General features: G+C 39.2%; 2 protein-coding genes across 8 annotated transcripts in view; one reads left to right on the top strand and one right to left on the bottom strand.

Moving 5' to 3' along the window:
• The window catches only part of LOC126850654 (uncharacterized), a 54,937-nt gene extending 35,873 nt beyond the window's left edge, over window positions 1–19,064 (top strand). The window contains exon 5 of the mRNA XM_050593864.1: window positions 18,760–19,064. Coding sequence (XP_050449821.1) covers window positions 18,760–18,897 — 138 coding nt within the window. The 3' untranslated portion in view covers window positions 18,898–19,064. The remainder of the gene's footprint in view (window positions 1–18,759) is intronic.
• Window positions 1–25,686, bottom strand: part of LOC126850635 (RNA-binding protein Musashi homolog 2) — an 88,175-nt gene that overhangs the window by 9,602 nt on the left and 52,887 nt on the right. Inside the window, exon 2 of one of the 7 annotated variants that reach the window (XM_050593832.1) lies at window positions 10,902–11,022. The exons of the other annotated variants lie outside the window; for them this stretch is intronic. The gene's annotated coding sequence lies outside the window, so the exon portion shown is untranslated. The remainder of the gene's footprint in view (window positions 1–10,901; window positions 11,023–25,686) is intronic. 7 annotated transcript variants of the gene reach the window in all.

Raw genomic sequence — 25,686 nt, 5'->3', positions numbered from 1 at the left:
CTCATCAGATACTGTAAATAATGAGCCTTGGCACAGGTTTCTGGTGAAACCAATGCGGCGAAAATATCTTCCCATTTTCCTATTCTTGCAACGTTGTGGAAAAATCGAGATATTTTTCGTCGTCGAGCCGAAAATATCCATTGAATTTAGTCCATAATGTTATTGGTGCTGCAGAAAGTTTCTGTCGATCGAGTTAAGACAGTAAATATCGATTGTTACATTTCCATAAGCGTGAATTGTAAAATGGGCCAACAGAGAAATAATATTGTTCTTTAATAATGTACGACACTGAAATATCGTCTCTTCACGACACAACTCGTTCTATTCAATCGAATTAGAGTCGAGAAGAAAGTTATTCGTGATCCATTTGACGAAACTTTGAAGAAATATCAAAGATCAAAGGTGAAAGTCTCGCTGCTCATAAATTCTAATATCCACACAAATTGCTTCAAACTTCTTTCACAAGAATTCAACGTGCAATATTATTTTATCATCAATCTTATTTCATATAAGCCGTAACATCACCGTATTCTTTACGCAATATTTTTACGATAACTCAAAAGCACACACTTGAAATTGTCGAATGCATCCAATCTCATCTTTTATTCAGTAGCATCAAAGTGCACACCATCTTGTGTCTCGAGGATCATATTTGTATATAAAAAATTGAACGAGAATTTATGGTGATGAGCGGAAAGCCGATGCGTACTCAAAATAAAATATCAAATTGAAAAGAGACAATTCCGAAGACAAAGAGATGGCCAAGCCCTCGTTTCACGCAACGCTCGTCGACTTGAATATTATTCCCGGTGACTTGATTAGCTCTCAACCAGGAGAAGCATGTCAGCGGGTCGAAGGAGTCGAGCAACCCGTCATCGTCGTCGTCGTCGTCGTGACGCGCCAGTGGAGCTGAATTTCGCACGGTGGGTGGTGGTGACGCGATAGTGTGTTCGTTCATGATGCAAGTGGGAATCGCAGATGGAGGGAGCGACGGGGTGGGTTTACAACCCTCCCGGTCCGCGGGGAAAGGTGGCTCAGGGCACCGCCACCAGACGGCGATACTGCCTCCCTTCAAGAAGGGAACGCGTTGTTGGAGCGGCGCTCCAGGAAGCGGAGAATTGCCCAGGAGAAGGATACAATCGCGGGACAAAATTCCACGGATGATTTCTTTGGGCGGATTCTTTAGCTCGGAAAAGGAGAGACGGTGGAGGATCGATCGCGGCGAAAAGGACTCTGGACCGGCATCGCTCATTGGGAGGATAAGAAAGACAGGGGGAGAAGGGGAAAAGCCTCGCCATGTTTAAATCCCCGTGAGAGCCTTTAGATAGAGAATCCTATAAGTGTGTAGCGTATAGAGTACACTATCTGGCACTCGCAGATGCGTGTTTTTGTGTAGTCTCTTAGATTATTATATATTAGATATTCTCCGCTGTTGTAAAAAAAAAAAAATAACAGTACTGTACTATATTGAATAAATTTTAATCGATCGGAATTTTTTTGTTGCTTACTAAGGCGCTTTATAACCGGCCGCTCCAATTCCGCTTTCGATTAAACTCGATCGAATTATCGACAACTCGTTATCTCTCAACTCGATTTGCTAATCAAGCAAGTTTAATCCGTTATTAGAGAAATTTATTCATTTCACTTTATTTTTTTAAATATAGGTAATTTTAAGTTACAATCAAGTATACAGTCTATGAAAAACTTTAGAAAGATTTATATTTCGATATATGTTTCTCCGAAAGTTTATCCAATAAAAATAATAATAAAGTAATAAAAATAAGTAATAAATAATAATAAAGTAATAAAAATAAGCGATAAAAATAATATAAGGTCAAAGATGGAAATAGATGATAAAAACATCTCGGTAAACGAACGAGCGAAAGGCATTAGAAAGATTAATACGTTCTCCTCCGAGCAATATGCATGCTTTGCACGTTGCGGTCAAAGTTGCAATTAGGCTGTGCACATATTCCATAAATATATCCGACACCATATTCTAAAAGCAATGCACACATCCCTCTCATTTTACTCTGCATTTCTTACCCTGCATTCCGCTAAACGCCTTTCTATACGATAGAAAAGAATTATCGCTGGGGAATTAAAAGGAGAGAGCCGGCCCATTTCGCGCACGAAATATCACAAGAAACAGCAAAATTGCAATTTCAATAAAGGAGGGCGGAGGGGGGGGGGAGAAAGAGGAAAAGAGAGCAAGGTGGAGAAAAAAATTCCCGAGTGATCTTCGAAGCGTGAAAAAAATTGCAAGAACGATTACAGACTAACGTACATCTCTCTCTAACTCTCTCTCTCTCTCTTTCTCTTCTCATTTGACAACTCGCGCGTGAAAACGTCACGAACCTGTTCTTTTAGCGCCGATCTTTTAAAGATGGTCCTTAAAAAAATGAACGACCGCGCGAGTGCAGCAGCGGAAACGTGGAGCGAAGAGCCGGCGTCTCAATTTATTTTAATTTCGGGCGATATTAGTTTTAATTACGGCGGCAAAATTAACGCCGAACACGTTGCCGGCTCGCGACACGGCGCGGGAACAGCGAAACAAAGATAATTCTGGCATTACGGAAGCTCCGAGGGGTTCAGAGGGTGTAAATATTAATTGCGCGACGCGTACTCGTTAGGAAGAAACGTCAAAACACGTCTCGATACTTTTTACACGCGCGTATCATATTAATACTCGATTATTGGAATTTCCTAGAAATTCGCGCGACAATTATATCGTCACGTAATAAACAAATCAGCACGCGTATAAAAGAACGCAGGGTTTGTTAAAATGCGAGAGATGTGTGGCAAGTAGTTGCTCTCGATGATTTGACAGATGATGCAAAATTTTCGGTGGAAAAAAAAAAATTAGATCGAGATTTTTTTTTTGTCATGTCCTTCGCGTTACACTAATTTAATATGCTTCATTTCATTTAGATTTCACTCGCAAATAATCGCGTGCATTTTCCTCTTCTTACGTAACTTAACACAATGACGGAAGTCGAATCTGTCCCGAAGAGTTTCCTTCCGTATCTTTTTTCCACTTTTCTCCCGGGTATCCCTCTTCCCAAGTTTTTCCCTCTCTCATGTATCCGGCACTCACGTTATTCGATCAATACGCGAGGTTCCAATTAATCCACGGGGGGGTATTCCCCTCGACAGATGGCCAACGGAAAACACTATAGCTTGCCATACCGACCCTCCCAAAACCACCGTCTTACGCGTTATTCAACATACGATATATGTCTGGAAAAAAATATCTTTATATCGAGAGTATATACAAAAATTGATACATACGGGTAGCTTAGTGCACGATATGTATTATTACACTTCATCTTTTTGTATTTGAACAGCAAAGTAGAGCGTTCGATAAACAAAATCAAATATTACGAAGTAAAATATTACTCGTACTGTATGATTGATGTTCTCTGTTTGATGTTTCTTTACTCTCTCTTCTCTATTTTTATATAAAAATGTTTAAAAATTACTTCAAGTTTAATGTGATGGAATAAAAATTTTTGCGTAAAAGAAACTGCCACTTTAAATAAATAGAGGTCTCAGAATTTGAAAGGATCAAAAATTATTCGCATTTTTAATTTTCTATTTAAAATAGCTCTTTTATTTTAAGAGAAGAAAATTTGTGAGAAAGATTCTCTCTCTCTGTCTCTCTGGATGCTACTGAAATTTATATCGCGAGCACAGGTTTTGGTCATTATGGTTGACTGGCGTGAATGCAAATCGCGAGAGATGCTTTTGTTCTTTTTCAACCGGGATTGTCAAGCCTCGTGCTAATGGCATCATTAAGCAGATCGATCGGAGACGATTTTCAGCCGCAACTCCTCGCAGTTCATCCTCCTATTAACGGCCCTTTCATCTAGGCGAACCTCATGGTGCGTCTCTTTCTTCTCTTTCTTTCCCTCAATACAATTTCCAATCAATCTTTTCGCAGTGTCTAGTTAAAATTTCGCGACATCATCTTTCGTTTTAACAATCGCGAGTCTTCATTACGGGGTGTGTATTCTAAGATTGATAGCGGCAAAAAGGGAAAGTCACTCCCTCCAAATGACATGATACCAGCCTACATTTACCGCGATATCACGTGTGCCCCTCGGAGAATCGCGGTAGCATCACGTGTCGCCGAGCAGTTAATATGATGACCACTATATATATATATATATTGTCCATCTCGCTTGCCCGAACGTGGGCGTGGCAGTGTTTGCATTTAATTAATCATCTTGGCGCGGTACAATACCACCGGGGTAATTCTATCGATCCGCCGCGTCTGTCTCGAAATCATTTATTATCCGGCATTACGTATGCCAGGCTCACCTCGTATTCCGGCGGATATTTTGCGCGATGTAATTTTATGAGCCGGCTAAATTTAATTTACCATCTGTCTTACGTACACGAATAACTTTTAAGTAACAATTTGCGAATAACTTTGAGACTTATGTTTAATAATAAATTTGCAGTAAAATTAATTAAATTTATAATACATGCTGCGATATTTTCCAGCAACATAATTGATGATTCTTCTTCTTCGAGGTTTTGTAACATTTATTAAATAAATAATTGTGTCCTTTCGGAAGATATTTTAACTTTTTATTTTGCTATTGAGAAAAATATTCGTCTAGTTAAATGTCATGTTTATTCTCTCCAACTATCCCAATCGGTTTTTCTAAAAGTAGACGCTAATATAAATATCAACGCGTCAAAATAGATGTCTATTCATCCTATATTAATATACCCTGTGTGCATCTCGAATCATGTATCTAGACTAATTATATCATGAAATTCTTACCGATCGCAACGAGCGATTTGTGGTAAAAAGAAAATAGATTCGTTGCGGACATTCGATAAATACAGATGTTTTACAAGAGAGAGAAACGCGCGACAGGAAGCTGATGATGAAAATTATCCGTGGCAGGTAAGGTACAGGCATAACGCCGGCAACGCGTTGCTACAGTCTTCCTACGTTGCCGACAAATGCGTTTTTCTACCCGTTTGTATACCAACCGCAGGATCCTGATAAGCATCGAATGATATTAATGTTTTGTGTTTGGACACGCACGCACACTCGCATATATACATGTGATAATGTAACATTGCGTATATATTACAATTATATGAAAATTATTGTAACTGTGAAAAATTTATTTCTGCTAGAAATTAATGTCCCAAATAATTTCACATAATTACATTTTAATACATTAATAATTATATAAATTAATGATAAATTAATTGATTAAAAAAAATATATATATATACAATTAAAATCATAACTATATTAAATAATAGGACTCTGGGAACCACTAATAAACATCTAGAATAAACGCACAGAATAGCTAGGGATTAATACACAAGTTATTCGAAATAGTTTCCCTCAAAGAGATTAATAACGGATACCATTGCGGGAAATTGTAAGCTGCTGTAAGCTATCCAATAACCATTCGACTATTTTGGTTATATCGATTCGCATTCTTCGACTGTTATCGACGAGAGAATTACGAGAACGCGATTTGATTAAGATTCGATTTGAGCTTGAAGGATATATTAAATATATGCCTAATTTATAAAAAAAAAATAGGATCGTTTTTTTTAATAAAAGAAAATTTATTTCATCCAAATTAGCTATAAATGACGACATTGTTTTTTCGACTGTCGCATTGATTTTTTTCATTTTTCATGTTTTGACATATGTCATTTACATACAAATCGCATTTTTTCCTGCAAGAAAGAAAATTTCCTGTATTTATTAAATATGACAGCTTTTAGATATTTTTTTAAAGAAAGATTTTCTTTTCCTTACAATAAACTCCATATCTTCAGAATCTTTGTTATTACTATTATATTAGCATTGTGTCATTGAGGACAAATATTTAAATCCTGGGATATTTAAGGAACCCAGGCACAAAAAAGGATAATCTCAAGTAGTCGAATTAAATGGGTAAACATTTACATTCCGCGGGATATCGTAATTACATCGATGGGTTAATGAAAGTAACGACGAATCGGTGAAACAGAATACGTGCCATGCTACACAGATTTACGAGTGTGCGATCCACTTTTCAGACGGTAACAATAAAACTCGTATTAATTAACGCGACTTGATCAGGATTGGATAACATCCATTGAGCGACGCGTGGCGCGTCGTAATTGTATGAGTCTGTGTATAACTACTAGGCACATGTATAAAGAAATTTCAGTGTGTACAGCTCTCCTCGTCCCCCTCCTCTTAATTGTTATTATTTTTATTAATTGTTATTATTTTATTAATTGTTATTATTTTTCAAAATGTTTATCGATATTTGTCCATTAAATAATTATTTTCCAGAGAACGCACACAATCATTAGTATTTATTTTAAAATATTTATTAATTAATAATATATTTTCGACTTTATTTACTTCCGCACAATTTTAAATTGAAATAATTTTCTTTTTTTTTTACGGTAGATAAAAAGTTTTTTTATAAAGAAATAAAATTTTAAAATTAATTTTGAAATTAAGAACGTTAAGATCTCAAACACAGACTACTCATTCATTAAGTACCTACACAACTATTTCCATCTAATCGATTTAATTTCCAAATAAACTTTGGCTAATTCAATTAAGAATCAATCGATTCATCGCGCAACTCAAATGATATTCGAAACCTACATGGACACAAACTCTGTGACAGATAATAAAGAAAACGACAATTATAAATGTGTTGTAATATCTCTCTTATCGTATATTAAAATTCAACCTATCTAAAATACGATATGCGATAATCGGAGCAAAGAGAGAGAGAGAGAGAGAGAGAGAGAGAGAGAGAGAGAGAGAGAGAGAGAGAGAGAGAGAGAGAGAAAGGAAGAAGGTAATAAAAAGTAAAAGAGAAAGTTAGGAAGAAGGGAGATACCGGTATTAAAACCACTCACGGGAAAATCAAACGATGTGAAACCGATACATATATATATGCATAGAGAGAGGAATGAGATACACTACTCTGTGTATATACATATATATATATATATATATATATATATACATATATGTACAGTATTATAATTACTCTATGAAAATCGATAGAGCTACTGTAAATAAAATCCAGAGAGATCTGCGAAACAAAGAAAGAGAGGATCAACCAACAACTGCTACAACTGTCAGTCATTTGCTTGCTCGCTGATGCTTTTATTGACCTACCCGATGACGCTCTCTCGGCCAATCGGCAACGAGTACTCGTGTACCAGTATCATTGTCCTCTTCTTCATCTCGTTTTCCTATCACACGTGGTCTCCGATCGAGCGTGCAAAAATCACTTTCTCTTTCTTATGAAAATCAGGGGGAGGGGGTGGGAGGAGGAAGTGTCTGCTTAATCATGGATCTCTCGCCGATCGTTTTCGCGCCTTATCATGCCGATCTCCAAACTCTCTCGTCTCTTCTCGCCCACTCGAGAGTTCTCGAATTTGCTCGGGCTATTTCGTGCGTATCGGAGGTTCGAGAACTTGGTCTTTTCTTTCCCGCGCGTCCCTCTTCCTTTTGTAGACCCGATGAAGCGAAGTGTGTGAAAGTCGCGAGAGATAGAGAGGCAAGAAGGGAAGAAGAGGAGACACGCCTTGTGTCAACCCTCTTACAGGGAGTAAAAGGAAATGAGTCGCACGCAAACACCTTCGAGCATCTCTTTCGCCTCTCTCTTTCCTTACAACGCGGGCTTTGTGTGCTCGCTCTTCTCCCAGTATGCGTCCTGCATCAAATCCAAATAGAAAATCACTTTATATCGGATACTACAAATCGACAGCTGATTATTCCGCAAGAACTTTTTTCGCTTTTCCAAGGAAGAGAATCGCACGCATGTAATACGATAAATATATAATAGAATTGTTCATAGAGATTTAAAAGAATTATCTCGATAATACATGCACACGCTTCTATCTATGTATTGTGTAAGGCGAGGCGCTTAAACGTGAAACCCGCGTGTGTATCTCCGTGTGTTATTTACATTATAAATAAAAACGTTTATAAAAAGCTGCTCGAGGAAAGAGTTGGAGCGCTCAAAGAGATAATTATAGCGATAGGAAAATCTTGCTAAACATTACACAACTTATTTCAAGAATTTTTCTTATAAAGTCTATGTAGAAAATTAACCATAAAATTATAAAGATACGTGATATTGAAAAATTAGAACGATTGGGCGGCAGACAAATAATGTCAATAATTTCAAACTGTCAAAAAATGATATTAATTATTCTCACGCGTCTAAAGAAAATTATAGTAGCTTAAATTCCCTGCTTAAAACACAAGAAATTGATTATCGGTTTAAATCACACAGATCGAGAAGCAGGTCAAGCGCGGAGGAAATCGTGCGACTTTCTATGATCTCGATAATTTTTCCCGCCACGTATTTTTCTTGGTCTTTCTTCTCGCGATAGTCGACGTGCGACGCAATCGTGGCCTTTGAAGCAAGAGCAACAGGGCCTATCGTTACGATCTAATTGCTCGGCACGAAGGAATCGATTCTCAAAGGGGATATACAGAGGAGATATAGCGCTAAACGGGAGATTAGAGAGAAAAAGAGAAAATTAATGCACGCGAGGAAATCTCGACGCGCGAGTAAGGCTACATTTTTACTTGCTTCCCAGCACTTTGACGAATAAAATAAAGATCTACGAACGAAGATGAACAAAGATAATTGATCAATGGATGCATATGAAGATCTCAATTATTTAATAATTAGATATTTCAATTTTGCTGAATCTTTTTTTTTATTTCTTGAAGAAAACTATTAAATATTAATATTTTTTTAATTTCGAATTAAGTCCTCTCTCTCTCTCTCTCGGTATCATCAAAATATATTCTGCGGAATAAAACTAGACCAAATTTTTTTTGAACGCTACGCGCAATGACTTATTTCGAACAAAAGAAGCTAAATATTTAACATTAAAAAATATTAACGTACTGTTTAAACATTAATAAAAACAAATATAAAATCGCCAAGAAAGTCAACTATCTCTCTCTCTCTCTCTTCCAATATCCTTCAAAAAAAAAATTTCTAAAAATCATCAATTTTTCATACTACTAAAGTAGACTGGGCCCTTAATACGAATTAATAAAATCGGTAGCTAAAAGGCGCGCGCTATTATATTTCCATCGTACTTTGGTAAGGAGCGGACGATAATAATCCGCTTTGAAAGTCGCTTAAGGAGAATTAGCTCCTCCGTGCGTTAATTCAGAAATAACGTTTGCAAAAGTCGAGGACGCGTACAGTTTCCAACTCGTGGATATTGTAGATAGACAAACTCGTTATCGAGGAGCCAATTAAACATACTTGCGCGCGCGCGTGTATGTGTGTGTGTGTGTAGGTGCATAAATATTTGCGCTAGCTTGTTCAACACATACAGCGCACAATGTATTACACACACACACACACACACACACTCTGTTCGACCAGATCTAACGGTCCATAATCTAGGTCACTCCAAGATGATTCTCATCGCAATTTTATGTGTACATCACGTTCCGGATCTATCAAGCGTAATCTAATATTTATGGATTCCTCAACTAATTGTCGCATGGATCGGAGTCTGGGGATCAGGAGTTTTTAAGTGATGAGCGATTGAAATTGATTGATCGTGAATCTTAAAAATAGATGCTAATATTATTGATTGGATTTTGCATTTTAATGTAGAGTTACAAATTAATTATTGAAATAATTCGTACATAAATGATAAACTTCCGCAGAAACTCTCGGCAAGAAATTTTTGGTTCGCAGATAAAAATTATCTAGCTAGTTTTAGAACACTTTATAAATCCAAATATTCGTAATTTCTTCTAGTTTATCAAGGCATTACCTTACTTCAAAGATCATGACAAAGAGACAAAAAATAGAAAAGAGAGCGGGAGAGAAGAAGGAGGGGAGAAAGAAGTAAAACGGAAAAAAAAGGAGCGAGAAAATTTAGTGCATTTATACACGCGAATTTATGTGAGAGCCAAAGATACAAGGAAAAAGGCATACAAGAAAGTAGATAAAGAGAGAAAGGCAAAGAAGAAAGATAAAGAGAGGACAGAGACAAGTGTGAAAGCGATCAATATGGTGATAAGAGCAATTGGATATCGCCCAGCTATTGTAGAAGAATTGCGATCATTAAATCCGATCGGTAATCGAGCGCGATGTCATCGAGCGACAGAGAAAGATACTTTATTTATTTAATGTCATAATTAACGTTTCGTGCTGGAAAAATTTCAAACTCGATATACAAATAATACGAATGATACAAATCGCATGCGAATTTGATTAACATAATTCTTCCTTTTACCCACACGTGGTAATGCAATAATATTTCGAGCATTTTAATATTTCAGAACGCATTCCGATCTCTTTGATTGCGATTCGATAAAACATACAAATTTTTTCAATCGCGCGTATGAATAAAAATTCTAATTAAAATTAATTTATCATTTAAATTATTGATATATATATTTAACGACCGTGTTTCTCTCTCTTATAATTACAAGATTCCAGCTATAAAATATTGACAAAGGCACACCTTGACGAACCTGCCTGCATATGAAGTAATATACACACGAGCGATTCAAGATCATTGATAACGAATAACAGTAAATTACAAAATGTTACATAGGCGAGATTTGAATCCACAGCGGTCAAAGGATTACGCGTGTGTATGATAATGAGGGTGCAATTTCGAGCCACGAGCGAATTCGTTTGCATTTAATTGCTTCCGAGTCCGAGGTGAAGGGAAGAGACAGGATCCTCTCCTAGGATTCCACGACGTCTCTCACCACGTTTGCGACGATCCTCTCCCTCCTCCCCCGCCTCCCCCCTTCTCGTCTTGCCTTTCTCTCTTTACCTGGGATATCAAGAGTCCGGGAGGGCTCTCTCTTGGCACACAATAATTAGGAGGGAACTCACGAGAGTTAATGCACCGCGTCCCGATGGTCACCGATGATCCGTGGCCCGTTGCCGCACCTGGTGGTCCACCGGCGCGACTTTACCAGCGGGCCCGGCGACGACCGGATATCGTACCTGCATCCTTGAAAAAAAGAGACAACAGGGATTCTCAGCCACTTTTCGGCGGTGCCTTCTAAGTCGCGTTTCTCCTCCTCTTTTCGCCGAAAAGAAACATCCCCGCGCGTGGGCAAACAAGAAATGTCAGACGGACCACGTGGGTCTCGCGCGACAAGAGATCTCTCGCGGGAAAATCATCGATAATCGCGATAATACGCGCCGGGGAAAAAACGTTACGCGATCGTCGAAAAGAGTGTGGCTCCTATACATACATATATGTATATAATGAGAATATGTATATAATGAGAAAGAGAGAGAAAGAGAGAGGAGATATGCTAATAAAGTGGCGGCGCTGAATGAATAAACACATCGATCACTAATCAACTACTCAATATATGACGCGTATTTAACAATATCACGCGAAAACAATAGCTCCAATGCAAGCGATATATTGTTTCTCTATACCATCTCGCCGCACTACCAGACACATAGTGTGTGTGCGTGTGTGTGTGTAATATATGTGCATGTTTCGTCAATACTAAATTACCAAGAAGACTCGCAGATCAAAGTAAAACACAGTTCTCTCAGCTACAAGCGATACTCTACAATAGCGATTGTCGTTTGTATCCTCATCATCAGCTTACAGTCACACACCGAGACGTCCTCTCGTTTTTGTCAGTCGGTCTCTTTCCGTCCAACAAAGCCAACAGATCGATACTAAAACACTCACGAACGCAGCACGCAGTTGCAAAACTAATCAGCGTTCTACAAGAAGGAATTTTCGTCAAAATCATCTATACTAATGGACCTATTTCTAGAACCACGCCTCCTCGTCTTCCACTGGCAATCGTTCAACTTCGATATACATATATCGATTTTTGTGTGCGTGTGTGTGTGTGTGTGTGTGTGTGTGTGTGTGTGTGTATCTGTGTGTACACCCAAAATTATACTACGAGAATTTTTACCTAGTCTCTAAGCTACTCCATCAAAAAAATCTATAATTATAGAGATTAGAGAAAAGAGAGAGAAAGAGAGAGAGGGAGAAAAATATTAAAATATTCTTTATCAAGATCCTAAATGAACTCAAATTGACAGATCAGCTGTTCACGTTGCCAAATCTCTCAAACGTGTAAAGCGTTAAATATGTAACAAGAGAGCGAGGATGAAATCAATATATCGTAATAAAATTATATGGCGTAAAGCAACGGAACAAATTGCGGCGAAATAAATAGCGAACGCGTTTGACCGACCGGGGGGATAACGCCGTCGGCGGGAAAATCGGGGTCACATCCGGAGGCGAAGGATTTTCCCGGACTCTCAGCCGCGCGCCGGTGCAAGGTCGGAGGTGGCGAATAATGCACGTGGAGTGGCAAACCAACCCACGCGCCGCTGCCTACGCGGCCGGTTATTCCCGGTGGCGAAGGTGGAGGAGGAGGTAAGGAGCAGATGGGGTTAGACCGCACCACGGTTGGGTCGATACTCCTCATCGGGATCGAGGAAATTCCAGTCCGTGACTTGGCTAATCCAACCGACCGACGGAACCGACTCCTGGCCTCCCGACAGTGTCCGTCAAACGCCCTAAGAGGGCTTCCGATTAACTGACATCGAATGTCACGTCTCGCGATTATCCGACACAATCTTGCGAGATTAAGCGATCGTGTCGATCTGCAATTGCTTAAGGATCGCGAGACTTGACTCGCGACTGAATTTCATTTCGAATCCGGAAGCAAAATGTGATTCATTTTGTAAATAATATTAATTATTAAAATATAAATAATAGAAATATGGTTAATTGTAGCAGATATTAGAAAGAGATGAGAAGAGAGAGATCTTAACGATAATGAAAAACATAGGTATAGTTAAGCGATCATAAAACTAAATGAAAAGATGACGAGATAATTTGATAAAAAAATTTTTATCCATATTAGAATATTTTATTGAACATTAAACCGCCTTATAGGCAATTCCTATAGAGGATAAGATTTCATGCATATCCAATGACATCGGTCATTTCCTCGCTATATGTTAACGGTTCTCGTAAACGAGTATATGCGAGCGCTTAGATTGTTTAATGGAAAGAATGAATTTAATTAACATTTTTAACAAGGATGAAATATAACTTGTGTAAAATAATTTAATTTTAAACTCTTATAACTCTTTATTGCAGAACTTTGAAGAGTTTTTTTTTTGCAACAAATGTGTATGTAAAATAACATAAGCCATCAGGTATTAATTAAACCATATACTTCGATCACGGAAAAATTTTCCAAAAAAACATTTTTCACGATACAAAAGCATATATATATTATTAAAACGCTCGTCTGAAAATAATTACGCTCACGCATGTGTATAGTTAATTCGCAAGCTGGTTACAGCTAATTTGCGAGTTTTCATCGCAATTCGAAAAATATCCAATTTAGTAAAGTGAACAAACATAATTAAATGACCCGTGTAATTCAAAATTTACGCATCGAGAGTGCAAAAAACTGACAAATTCATCAGGATATCATCATAAATTATATGCCGTTTAATGTGTCGATTACAACGCAAAGCGATATCGTGGTTTGCATAAACAAACTTGCGCGATTCGCGCTTCATTTCTTATACACCTCCCCCCCCCTTTTTCAAACTTCCTCGAGAAGCGTGTCGGCGCGCGCGAGATGAAAACGCAAATGCAGTCACGAAGATGCAGTCAACGTTACTTTGGACCTTCGCGATTCGAAACGTGACGTACACGAGACCGTCGGTGGATTGAGAACCACCTGCGGATCTGTCTGATTCCAGACCGCCACCCTCCGCCCGACCATCACCACCACCACCACCACCATCACCATTGGCAAAACCCTCTCGCAACCGCGCTTCGCCCTCTCACTCTCCTCCCCTTCGCCCTCTCACCATCCTTCCTTCGCCCTCAGGCAACAAAATGTTTCCATTCGCCCGCTGGCGGCGTGCTTCCTTCCAAGGAGAAAACGAATATACATGTAAACGCACGCACACACACACACACATACACAGACAATATATACAGCTGCAAACGAACCGCCATGCAAAAGGGTAGGGCGACTATATTGCAGATCTGTAATACTCCTACCCCTTCTAAGAGAACAGCGGGCGAACTCGGTTTGCTACCTCTTCGTCCTCGTCTTTCTCTCTCTCTCTCTCTCTCTCTCTCTCTCTCTCTCTCTCTCTCTCTCTCCCCTTTCTGCCCCCTCCCCCTCCTCCATCGCCGCGATTTCGAACCACCGCCGTCGTCGACACCGCCTTGCCACCCTCCAACCTCCTGACGAGAAGCCGACTTCCTGGTCAATAACCTCGGCCGGCGTGTACGCGACGACATAATCGTCAACGTTCGCGATCGGGATAAGTATGTCCTTCGGAAGCAGCAGCCCCCCCCCTCCCACCCCTCTTCCTCCACCCTCCTCCCCTTCTCAGCATTAATGCGGTAGCCTTCGAACGTGATAATGCTCGTTTGCGCCTTCGCATTGCGAATAAACGAAGGGAAGTGTTGTTATGTGTAATATTTCACACTGCTCTTTTTTTTTTTTTGTTTTTGTTACGCGAAGATCTTTTAGAGGATCTCGGCATCGAGTTCAGCATCTGACGTCGCAAAAAGAAAAGAAATACGTATCTCTCCGTCAGAGAGTTGTCAGTTAAATAAACACACAGGGGATTATTCTTGTCTGTTTATAACATCGAGGTATGAACTTGCAAGATAACTTGCCATCGTCTTTCACAATATCGTCTCTCTCTCTCTCTCTCTCTCTCTCTCTCTTCATATTTTTATCGCGCGACATACAATAAGGACCTCTTCTCGGAACTTTGTAATATCGTGCCATGCGAGAAGATAATAAAAACGGCTTCCCGCAAGGTGAGCTTTCGAAAGTTTTGCGCGGTACATCCAGAAAAAGTTTTCTTATTTATGTCTGTCTCTTATTAATTATTATGGAATGTAAGCACGAAGTTAATACAAAGTTGGTCGCAAGCTGGCGAGAGAGAGAGAGGGGGGGGGAGAGAAAGAGAGAGAGAGAGAGAGAGAGAGCTTGTAGTAAAGCGCTGGCGAGAATTTTATACAAGATAAACACTTTTCGTTTTTGCCCCGAACTACAAAGTGCCATCGTACTCTCCACAAATCCGATATAAAGGATATAAACTCTGTCCACATAAAACAAAGCGATCAAGTAGAAACGCGATAAAAGAGGGGGATACGGATTTTGAAGAAGAAAAAAAAATCGCAAATTTTTAAAAATATATTTTAATCTCTTCACGAGAGAATGGTTTCAGTGGTTTTATTACGCGAGACTCTCTTTCAGCAATAATTAATCTTAACGCACAATGGCCAATATATGTGTGTACATAATTTTCTTCAAACACGTTCTTCAATTTTTTTGCAGTCATATTTAATTAATTAAAAGTATATTTTGTATAAATACGATTGAAAAAAAAAAAGATGAAGCAATTTATTCCGACTTTAATAAATTCGTCCCTCAAGGGGCTAAGATATATTTATTTACGACACTCACACGCGAAATATGTGCAACATTTCGAGTTTGTGGCACGCAATAAATTCGAGGGTAGCTCTCGTCGCTTGCAAGGTGATGCCATCTGTGGCACTTGGCGCGAAACTCGTCTTAAAAATCATCCCCCCCCCTGAGATCAATACGCCGTAGGGGTAGACAGCAGGTCTGCGAAATACAACGTACTGCTCTCTCCAGGAATCTAGACGGCGCGCGTTTAATCCCTCGCGCAATCGAAGGGACAGAGGGTCGCGGGGGAGGGGGGAGAGATCAAAATATCGCCTCGAGTTCTCCATATTATTTATTAAATTAAATACCCTACGGCCAAATATTTTTTCCTCCCCCGCTCCCTTGAAACGCTTTGCCAACTTTACTTGTGAAATGAATTATTATTGCTTGAATTATTATTGCAGTAAACGCGTATTGTATTATTGGAGGCTCGGCGCGTCTCTCTTATTGGCTCTCTGGAGATGGAAAACTTGATAGAGCAGCTTGACAGACTGAGCATCAAGTTTTAATACACGTCGCATGTGTATCGTGGAGCGACTTATCGGGGGATGTTTGTAACGAGACGAGCACTTGGGGACGCACGAAACTACGATAGGTCTCGTACCTTGGCTTCTCTCACCGGATATTAGATATTTAGTACAAAGTCTATTAGAATCTGATCAGCTGATTCGGGACACATGTACGATGAACTATCTTTCAAGATGCGCGTGTAGTGACTTTAACACAGCGGATAAAGTAACGAGCCAACGCGTGCGTACGCTGAGTGTGATTTACGGGATAGTACAGTTCTCATAACTCACTTTATGATGAAATAGAAAAGGAAAAGTTTCTCTCTATTGTTTGCATGTCTTCGAATATGCCGTAAATTCGTATATTCACATAAATATTAATTAACGCTAATCACCGATTTTCCGCTTGAATATAAACGGAAAGCAGGATTGATTAAATCCCGATTAACTTTAACTAAAATTTATGGAAAAGCGTGAATCAGAACGAGCGGCAAAGTCGCGCGAGTATTATAGCGAGCCTCTAAGACTTTAATTACGAAAACAGATTAAGTGTGAAGGTAAGCAAGGTTACGCAATCAACGGGGATCGATTAAGAGACCCGCTTTCCAGCAAATATGCTAATTTTCACGACGAGTTTGCGGATACCATTGCCATTGATTTAATAAATTGAACAAAATAAAATCTGCCCGCGATTTAATTCTAACAATAAGGGAGGAGAAAATATGTATATAATTTGTGGGGACGATTGTATTAATAGCCCAAATCCGCGGAGGAAACCATAAAAAAGGATAGAGAGAAAGAAAGAAAATATTAGCAGCGATCGAACGAGACCTGGCGAAGACCCAGTGTGTATTGGGTCAAGCATTCGGCTTACCAGCAAGGGTTTTGCAAGGTTTCCACACGAATGGCGGGTGTCTCTTTTGCGGCTTCTAATGAGATAATTCGATTTCCGTTGTGCCGCATTAAATCCATATTCGGCGATGTTGCGCGTGCGCGCGCCTTTCGCCATCTCTCTCTCTCTCTCTCTCTCTCTCTCTCTCTCTCTCTCTCTCTCTCTTTTGAACTTCCTCGTTAAAAAAGCCTCGCGAGAAAGACGCCTTTCACCGAACGAATCCACATTTACGCAAATCTCCTCGTTGCCAATCGATCTATGATCGCATTTCCGACACTCGGATTTCGTAAAACGATCGTCGTCACGCTTTCGACTCACGAAAAATCCATTCTCTGCCGAAAGTAGAACGCGCACGCTTCGATCGCTCCGTTCTTCTTGATTTGCGTCCAAGTAAACTTCGCGGAATTAATTAACGGCCGCAAAAACAAAAAAGAAAAAAAAACGGCAATAATAGCCGGCTCCCTGTCTCTTTTTCCTTCCCGCCTGGAAAGCTTCGACTGTCATTATTTCAACAATAAAGACAAGCCTTTTGCGCGACGGCAAAACTGCGACGATGAGAGGCTACAACGAATCTCGTTTAGAGAGGGGTCGTCCCCGGCGCGAAGTCGCGGCGGCCATTGCTCCGACTCCCGGGGATAGCTTTTGTGCTTTTTGTTCGACCGAGGCCCCCTCCCCTCTTTCACATCGCGCGCCATCCCTCCGCGCGCACAAAAGAACTCGAGTAAATACGAGAAACGGCACGCAGGCACGTCGCTCGCACGTCGAACTCGAAAAATCTCTTATCGATAACGAATGTCGATGCTTTAAAAGGGGGCCGTGATCCTCGCTCACGTGCGATCGCGAGATAAACAAGACTTTTGTTGATGTAACAAAGTGAAAGAGAGAGGACTTTCCTTCGCCAATGTGAAAAAAAAGTAAAATAAAAAAATGAAATAAAATAAAAAAATAAAGTTAAAAAAAATAAAATAAAAAGATATGTCAGCGTTTCCAACAACTTTTGCTTTATAAACAACTATCCGATTATCACGCGATATTTCGACGATCCGACAACAATTTGATACGCACGAGAGTCTAGAGAGAATCACGCGATATTTTTTTCTCCATGTTCGCGACTGTCGAGCGATTAATGTCGCCGACGTCATAATGGCCCTCGTAACTATTGTCGCTATCGGTAAACGAGACGTAGGTCGGTTTAATATTGACAGCCGCAACAACGAGAAAGTTCATAGCCTGGAGAGGTAGGAAGGGTTGCAAGGGAGGGATGGGTGGTACACGAGGTAAGCGGCTTATTGCGAACGACGTCGTCGGGGATTTTCGGTAACGAAACTGCATGATTGTCACATCGGCTTTTCAACGATAATGCGCCATCGTCCTCTCCTCGTTGCTCTTTTCCGTCTTTCGTTAAGTACCTTGCGTCATACTGCAAGATGGAACGTAAGATGTGTTCTCGGATACTTGACATATTTCAGAGACAAGCGGTACAAACAAATGACAGCGTTGTATACAACCATCGATTAAGCAATGATTTAAAAAATAAAATTTTAATTGGTCGCAGAAATTATTCAACTTCTTATTCTGCTGTTATAATTGTAGCATTTTTGTGTATAATCGCGTAATAATAAATAACAAAATATCGTATATAATAGTTGTTGGAAACTAATACACACATACAAAGCTAAATAATAATTAATAAAATTAAATATGTATATTGCGAGAAACGTTTCTCTTGTACGTTGCTGATAATTATTGTAGCGTTAACATTATTAAATTTTTGATTTAAGTTTTTAACTTAATGATTTACACGCCGATAAAAATATGTCCTTTCGCATCTGTTTCAGATATTAACATTCACCCATTACAAACCGGCCATCCATTTGGACAATCGCTACAGATTAATGAGACACGAACCGATGTTAGATGCTGATTACAAAGAGACGGATCAAATTGGAGAGGATAATATTGAAGAATATGATTGAGAAAATTGAATTGAGAAAAAAATTGCAGAAGCCGAAAGGAAGCTTCAAATTTAAATATACATACGTTATTTGTTGTAAGATTTCAATATTGATAATATTTGTCGATAATATGGAATCATATGGAAGATTTTTTAATTGAATAAAATCAGAATTGCAACTTGTTGAGACATTATATGTAAGTTTCTCTCTCTCTCTCTCTCTCTCTCTCTCTCTCTCTCCCCCTCTGTCACACACACACACACACACTCTCTCTTTTATTCTGCGCATTATCGAATATTATTTGCAAGGGACGTTAGTTGAACGCGATACCACGTGAGTCGTCTCTTTGACTACCATTTGGGTTTGTTTATGAATCGATCCGTCCCTACACCCTTGACCGCACCCCATTTCCTCCTCTCGCGAAAGATACGATGCAAAAATACCGCATACCACTTTCAGGATACTGCGAATTTCAGATCGCTCACCTTTATAAGCGGATCAAAAGCTAATTTCGCGGATGAATATGAATATAATACTGCGCGTGTAACACATTACATAATACTGATATTAGTATTTAAACCGACATATTTTACTCTCATATACTTAATGCGAAATATAATTTTAATCTCGCATCCTGCAGCTTGACACGTACACATATATATTCGTGTTGCATTTTTAATGTATATTTTAATAAAATTTTTCTCTTCCGCGAATTCTCATTAAATCCCTTTTAAAGTTAATACTAAAAATAAAGAATTTATCGTTCTTTCAAGAAAAAACTATATAATTCACTTTTATTACTCAAAAAAGAACAACAATTGCTTGGTTTAATTTTCAGTACATGCGCGTCGGTTGATATATACATTAAACGCGTTGTAAACTCCCCTTAATGGTCCTTCTCGCATAATATACAGCGCCGAGAGTGAAGGAAAAGCGCGAAGGCATGACTGGGAAACGAAACGAATCTCCGTGACGATAACTGCCACGTGGTAATGGGAGCCTGGTGGTCTGCGTCGGGGGCCAGGTGGGTAAGTTCGTGCGGATCCAGTCGACCCTTCTTCCACTCTCCCCTATAATACACGACGGCACACGCGACAGCTGTTGATCGTCATTCAGCAGCTAGTGAGAGACTGTACCGGTACAGACTTACTTAGACAACGAGAGAGATCGGTACAGTCACCAGGTTTTTCAACTATTCGCCCCCCGAAAACCCTTCTTTCCTGACCCCCTCCTTCTTCCTCTCCCAGTCTGTCGTTGACCGCAGAGAGATTCGAAGCTCCGAGTGTTTGGAAGCCGGTGTCGACGCCATCGCGACGATGTTCGCATCATCATCGAACGGGCCGACACAAAGGGCCTATTCAACGACGTACAACGATCCTCTCTGGGGACTATGCCGACCAAGCCACCGCCTGGTTCTTGCCTGGCCACAATACGGCCTTTGGCAGATGCAGTGCCATGCACGGTCGGCTTGGAATGCATTTCTACAAAACTCGTCCCGCGTCGCTTCTTCTCGCGGAATTATTCTCAAATTCGCTCGACGTTTAATAACGTATCAGCGATTCGATAACGAAGCGATATCGCGTTAGTTTTAAGTCTTCAAAAAATTATTCAATTAACAATCGTATAATAAAAATCGATACGTAATAAAAAAATGTCTTAAATGATTAATTACAAGCAAAATTCTTGATCCTAAAAAGCAAAAATCTTTCTTCGATTAAAAGGAGCTCTTCTAGATAAGATAATTTGCGGTGCCACGCATTCGCTCGTAAATACATTTGCGGAAAAAAAACGAGAGATGAAAAAAGAAAATTCTGCGAGTGAGAAAGTAACTGATTTAATTGCAGACGGGACACATTAAATGCAGCCAATGTGTGTTGGCTTAATCAGTAACAGTGCTGAATAGGATCGCGGCTGTGCAGTTGCAAGTTACGTACCGCGAAAGGAAAACGAATACGGTAATGGAGGAAAAAAGAGCGCCTCTATCTCTCTCGTGTCGCGTAACATTACATGCCGCACGATTTCACGTGAAATTGTCAGACATTTAGTAATTCGAGTCAGCCGATCAATTTAGTTCAATTATTATTCACTACTCTTGTTGTTAATTAGGGACTGCATCATTAATCGATGCAGTTACGTACACAGGATACGGAAATTAGAATAGATATATTCCTGTTTTCTCCTAATGATGTAATCGATTCGATTTTCAACGATTTCCTTCGGAGTCGTCGCGGTATCGTCCGACAGACACGATTAGGCACTTTCCGGAGCAACGGTACGTTCCTGCACCGGAAGAGACCGTGCCAGCTGGTAAACGAAGCAAGTATACGGTTCGTGTTCGATGTCGGCCATCGGCAGATTTTTGTTGTAATAAACGTTCGTGTAATTTATTGGATTTGGTGAAATTTTCTCTCAACAAAAAAGTACAAAATTGTCATTTTAATTTTTCTTTATATAGTGTACTTTAATAAGTCGTAAAAAATTGGAGACTCCTATTCAATGTTCATTAATTTAAAAAATCACGAATTTATTTTAAAAAAAATAATTTTATACCAATATCTTTTGTAAATGTTTTATATATTATAATTAAACAAAAATTTGTGTGACAGAATTCAAATATTCAATATAGAGACAAATATTTTTCTCTTTATATCATCATCTGCACAAATACAAATCATTAAAAAAAAAAAAAATGTAATATATAAAACCAAAATTAATACATTTTATATATTCTTCATAAATATTCTATAATTAAAAAAAGAGAGATTAAAAATCTAGTAGTATTCAGATGAGAAATGTTTAAAATTTTTTTCGTGAATTATATATGGCGCGGCGAGTACGAACGATTCGCATTGCGTCACAATGACTGTATCATTACGTACGGATAGAAGAACGAGAGAAGAACGGCTGGCGAAATGCGCCTCGGTAGGGCGATAAATCTATTTCGCATTCGTCATCTTTAAATAAAATGCATCTCGTGCCAGCGAGTATAGAAAGAAGTTTTGCGCGTATCCCCAACGCGGCGAGAGAGCAGCTGTTCCTGCACACCTGGCAGAGATTTTCGTGCCCCCGGGACACCACACGGGTTGGCTGCTCGTAATTCCTTCCGAAAACCCACTGTCGAAATTCTGTACGCGCCTCGAGCTTTTAGGAGAGCAATATCCAAATCACGATATCCATCTAATCAAGGCGCAAAATGTGTTAATCCGCGCTGATAAACTTTTCATCGCGGTCCCTTACTAATCTATGGTAGCATAAAGTTGTTTGGCTATTTATCAATTTTTTTTCTGATGAAATTTGGTTCAGTATCCCAAAAATATCATACGGAATAAAACTATATCGATTTTTGTTTTTTTCATTTCCGACAAACGAGAAGCATGTCATACCATCGAACCATGCATTTTTGAATACGCTACACGTAGAGGCTCGTATTGAACAAAAAAAAAGCTCATAAACCAAGATCTAAAAATACTGACTGTATTGTTTAAACATCGACGAAAACATAAAACGCTAAAAAGATCAATTTCTAATATTCTTCAAAAAAAAAAAAAAAAAATCCGAAATCATTAATTTTTCATATTATTAAAGTAAAACTAATCCTTTAAGACTGCTAAAGAAAAACTGAAGCCTTAAAGGACATAATAATATTTCTGCGAATAAAATTCATCGCATCTGCTATCTCAGAGATTACAATCTTCGTAAAGTAACTTGTTCCCCAAAAATTAATTATTCCGCAACGCGCATATCACGGCGTAGGAGATTCGGAAATTATTAACGGAGAGCATAAATAATACGCGATTAATCCACGGTAATTGAGAATACTTCATAAAGGCGAATCCGGATGGTTCGTTTCAATATATGCGTGCGAACTTAATCCATATCGCTAGTGAATTATTCGCCATAATTGGCAGCCATCACAATGAGAAATCGGATTAGTAATAATTACGAGGATATAAATTGACATATAGCGATTGGATTAATATTTTTTTAGCGACAATAGCGATGCAAAGATACTTACTATTCGTTTACTGCTCTTATCGAATTAAGTAATCGCCGATCGGAGCAAAGAAACTTCTATAAATAGTTGTTATTCGTGCAAATTAGGTAAGAAATTATCGTTTATTAGGTTCGTGCAAATTCAATAAGAAATTATCATTCATCAGAAATAAAGGACAAGCGAATCCGTCTCTCTAAAGCGATTTTATATTCGATCCCTGATTAAAATGTTATTCTCTTGATACTAATTTCTCATAATAATATCTAAAATAGCCAGAAGCTGAAATTATTCTATGTAACAATAATTGCGAATTACGTTCGAATTAATCTCTTTGGAAAAGATTGTTGTCTTTGTTGGAGGAACGAGACGGGATCTCATTGTTTCAGGTATCGATTCTCCAAAAACGATCCAGAAAAAAATGAGAAAGGATAGACAGAGAGATGCTAAATAAAGGAGAAATCGGCGAGAAGCAGAGGACCGTCGTACGATGAATCGGACAGAGAGATGAAGAAAGAAACGAAAGGAAGAGAAAGAGAGGGAGAGGGAGAGGGAAAGAGAGAGAGAGAGAGAGAGAGAGAGACAAAGAAAGAGACGATGGGTGAAACCGGCGCGCCGCGCGGGGAGGTAAATAAAGAAGCAAAAATCGGGCGAGGTGAAGGAATGCTCGACCTTGGCGTCTCGTTCGCGAAGACTATGGCACCTTTTCTCAATCAGAGGCCAGATGAAATCGAGAGAAAGACGGTGCAATAAAAATTGCAGCGTATCCTTTTATTGATGTACCATGTTTTTGAATGTTTCACGATCAAGTATCTCGATTGCATTAACGATCTAAAAGCGTTTTACTTATACAAGTGCTTTTTTTTTCCTACAACAGCAAGCTACATACATTATAGATAAAACCATATTCCTAAAAAGAACGATATCGAAACCAGATCCTCGGCAGTTATTATTTAAATTTTGTTAAGCTTTTTCCCATTTCTCTCGTTCTTTCACACATATGCGAGATATTTTTTTTTTTTTATATATTTTATTAATTAGCAACATATTTGTTTATACCACGTACGGCGTTTGCTGCGAGTTAATTAAAATTGTTGCTGCAACTGGGCTAAATTCCAATGAGGGGAATAGTATGTTTACACGTCCAGCCGATTGTTGTTCGCTACGCCGTACGATTCTTGCAATTTATAGATATATAATTTTGGCAAATATATTTCGAAATTAAAAGAGCAGAAATTCAACGACGATAAAATTCATCGCGCTGTTGATGCGAAATATCAGCACGTAGGAAGCGATCGCAAACAACGGACATAGTATGACGAAATGTAGAATGCAACGCGTATGTGTGCATAAACGCATACGCGTGAATGCGTGCGTGCACGCACGATCGGTGCGCGTGTCGCTTTTTGAATCGGCTGTACGGATCGCTCGAACTAGTAGTAATCTCTCTGGCAAGTGGGCGCGGAAAAAAAACGCATCGCTTCATAAATCATTCGGCATCACGCGGAAAAAGCGCGAATGAATATCGGTCATGAAACGCACTGGGGATCCTCTTCACTCGGAGTTTGCTTTCGTTCCGTTAAAATGGCACATTTTTGCAGACGCGACAAATACAGATCGCGTCGTCGTCGAGGCTGCGGGGAGGGAAAAAAAACGGGTGCAAGAAAACGCGGTCGAAAACTGCCTTTCAGCGATATACGTATATGAAGTCTCTGGCTTTTCTCAAAGCGTATCGATCGCGCGATTCTCACTTTGTGCCTTCGTCGTAAATAAAAAACGCCATTGTTGGTGATCTCAAGAGCGTACGATTCAGAAAAGGATAAAAGAGAATCGCGAGAGAAAAAGCATCGCGCTCGACATTATATTTAGATGAGAATGTGCGTTCGTCGAATGATTTTTGACGATGATAAATATCGCGGAAAAGCTTGCTTGTTACTTCAATCTACGTGATAACGCGAAAAACATTTATGAATTACTAATCCGCTATTACACTCGCTTCCAACATGGTTAATTTACTACAATGAATCGATAATTATTCATTCCTCTTTAATCGGACATTGCATATGCGTTTTTTAAGTAAATCGTTAATTAAGATGAATTCGATCGCGCGCTCGGAAATGAACAAGAGGAGAAAAAAGATGACAGGGGCAAATGTGAGGCAATTCCGCGGATAAATGCGAACGCGAGAACGCCCAAGGAATTTTGCTGTACGAAACAGTGCTCGTCACGTGATTGCATAATATCGATCTGCACCGAGTACAAGATTGTGGAACGTGGTGTGTGCACGTTACCGAAGCCGTGCCGAGTAACCCGATCCTCGCCAAAGGTACCCACTATCGAGTCACGTTTCCAAGTAGCATTACGCAAGAAGCAAATGTCGTCGCCATGACAGCTTTATGATCGATAAAACAAATTCGATCAAATAAGTATTTAAATTAAATGCCTCTGATCCTGAACTCGTCTAATTTCAACACTCGCCAGAGTCTTTTACGAGGAGATTATCAATGTGACAAGAGAGAGAGAGAGAGAGAGAGAGAGAGAAAGGAGAACTACATGCTTCGGTTGAATAATGATAAATCTCCGTTAATCGATCACGATTGCAAGACATTTGTCTTGGAACGTAGATTGATGGAGAAAAACTTCTCAACGCGTGCATTGACGCAAGATAAGCTAATAAATAAATGTGGTTTGCGCAATGTATTACTTCCACGCATCGTATATCATTAATCTTACACAACGTGCAAATCAACTTTGCAAAATACGCGAAATTATTTTTTAGAGAAAAACTTGCATTATCTAGGATTTTTAAGAACTTACGT

Source organism: Cataglyphis hispanica, chromosome 6, assembly GCF_021464435.1.
Source record: "Cataglyphis hispanica isolate Lineage 1 chromosome 6, ULB_Chis1_1.0, whole genome shotgun sequence".
In the NCBI taxonomy this organism is placed as follows: domain Eukaryota; kingdom Metazoa; phylum Arthropoda; class Insecta; order Hymenoptera; family Formicidae; genus Cataglyphis; species Cataglyphis hispanica.
Note: the sequence above shows the minus strand (reverse complement) of the source record. Positions and strands in the feature narration are given on the sequence as shown.